At 46.3% G+C, this 1,690-nt stretch overlaps 1 protein-coding gene across 1 annotated transcript in view; it reads left to right on the plus strand.

Moving 5' to 3' along the window:
* The window catches only part of AP4M1 (adaptor related protein complex 4 mu 1 subunit), a 4,240-nt gene extending 3,860 nt beyond the window's left edge, over nt 1-380 (plus strand). The window contains exon 3 of the mRNA XM_017741315.1: nt 212-380. Within this exon, the coding sequence (XP_017596804.1) occupies nt 212-380 (169 nt within the window). The remainder of the gene's footprint in view (nt 1-211) is intronic.
* The last annotated feature ends 1,310 nt before the right edge of the window (nt 381-1,690 follow it).

Here is a 1,690-nt window from a genome sequence, read left to right on the forward strand (position 1 = left end):
CATTCCCGATTTTGGGGCTCCATTCCCGGATTTTGGGGCTCCTGGGTTGATTTTGGGGCGGAATTCTTGGATTTTGGGGCTCCATTCCCGGATTTTGGGCTCCAATTCCCGGATTTTGGGGTCCAGGACCCGGTTTTGGGGATCTATGACGTCATTGGGGGATTTGGGGCGGAATTTTGGGGCTCCATTCCCGAATTTTGGGGCCCCCCAGCCTCTCCCAGGAGCTGAGCAGCCCCGACCAAGCGGCCGAGTTGGATTTGGGCTCCCGCAGCATCCGCTGGGAAATTCCCAAAATCCAGGGGGGCTCCCAACTCTCCGCCCTCTTCAAGGTCAGAGTCGCCCTCAGAACCCCCAAACTGAGCCCAAAAATCCCAAACTGAGCCCAAAATGCCCAAATTGAGCCCAAAATACCCAAATTTAGCCCAGAATCCCCACATTTAGCCCAAAAATCCCAAATTGAGCCCAAAATGCCCAAATTTATCTCAGAATCCCCAAATTTAGCCCAGAATTCCCAGATTGAGCCCAAAATGCCCAAGTTTAGCCCAGAATTCCCAAACTGAGCCCAAAATGCCCAAATTTAGCCCAAAATTCCCAAATTTATCTCATAATCCCCAATGTTAGCCCAAAAATCCCAAATATAGCCCAAAATCCCCAAATTTAGCCCAGAATTCCCAGATTGAGCCCAAAAATCCCAAATTGAGCCCAAAATGCCCAAATTGAGCCCAAAATGCCCAAATTTAGCCCAGAATCCCCACATTTAGCCCAAAAATGCCCAAATTGAGCCCAAAATGCCCAAATTTAGCCCAAAATGCCCAAATTTAGCCCAGAATTCCCAAAGTTAGCCCAAAATGCCCAAAATGAGCCCAAAATTCCCAAATTTAGCCCAGGATCCCCAAATTTAGGCCAAAATGCCCAAATTTATCTCAGAATCCCCAAATTTAGCCCAAAAATGCCCACATTTAGCCCCAAATCCCCAAATTTAGCCTAGAATTCCCAAATTTAGCCCAAAATGCCCAAATTTAGCCCAGAATGCCCAAATTGAGCCCAAAATTCCCAAATTTAGCCCAAAATCCCAGCCCAGAGCACCAAATTGCCAAAAATCCAGCCAAGATCCCAAAAAATGCACCCCAAATTCCTCCAAATCCACCCCAAATTCCACCCCAAATTCCCCAAATCTCCCCAATATCGCAAAGATCCCCAAAAATTCCCAAAGATCCCAAATCTCCCAAATCCTCCTGATGTCCCCAATATCCCAAATATCCCAAATATCCCAAAGATCCCAAAAATCCCCCAAAATTCCCAAATATCCCCCAGAAATTCCCAAAGATCCCAAACACTCCCAAGGATCCCCAAAGATCCAAAAAATCCCCCAAAATTCCCAAGTATTCCCCAAAAATCCCCAAAGATCCCAAAAATCTCAAAGATCCCAAAAATCCCAAAGATCCAAAACATCCCCAAAACATCCCAGAGATCCCAAAAATCCCCCAAAATTCCCAAATATCCCCCAAAAATTCCCAAAGATCCCAAACACTCCCAAGGATCCCAAACATTCCCAACACCCCAGAGATCCCAAAGATCCCAAACATTCCCAAACATCCCCAATATCCCAAAGATCCCAAAAATCCCCCAAAGTTCCCAAATATCCCCCAAAAATTCCCACAGATCCCAAACACTCCCAAGAATCCCAAAC

The sequence above is a fragment of the Corvus brachyrhynchos genome, unplaced genomic scaffold (assembly GCF_000691975.1).
Source record: "Corvus brachyrhynchos isolate BGI_N302 unplaced genomic scaffold, ASM69197v1 scaffold418, whole genome shotgun sequence".
Taxonomy (NCBI): Eukaryota; Metazoa; Chordata; class Aves; order Passeriformes; family Corvidae; genus Corvus; species Corvus brachyrhynchos.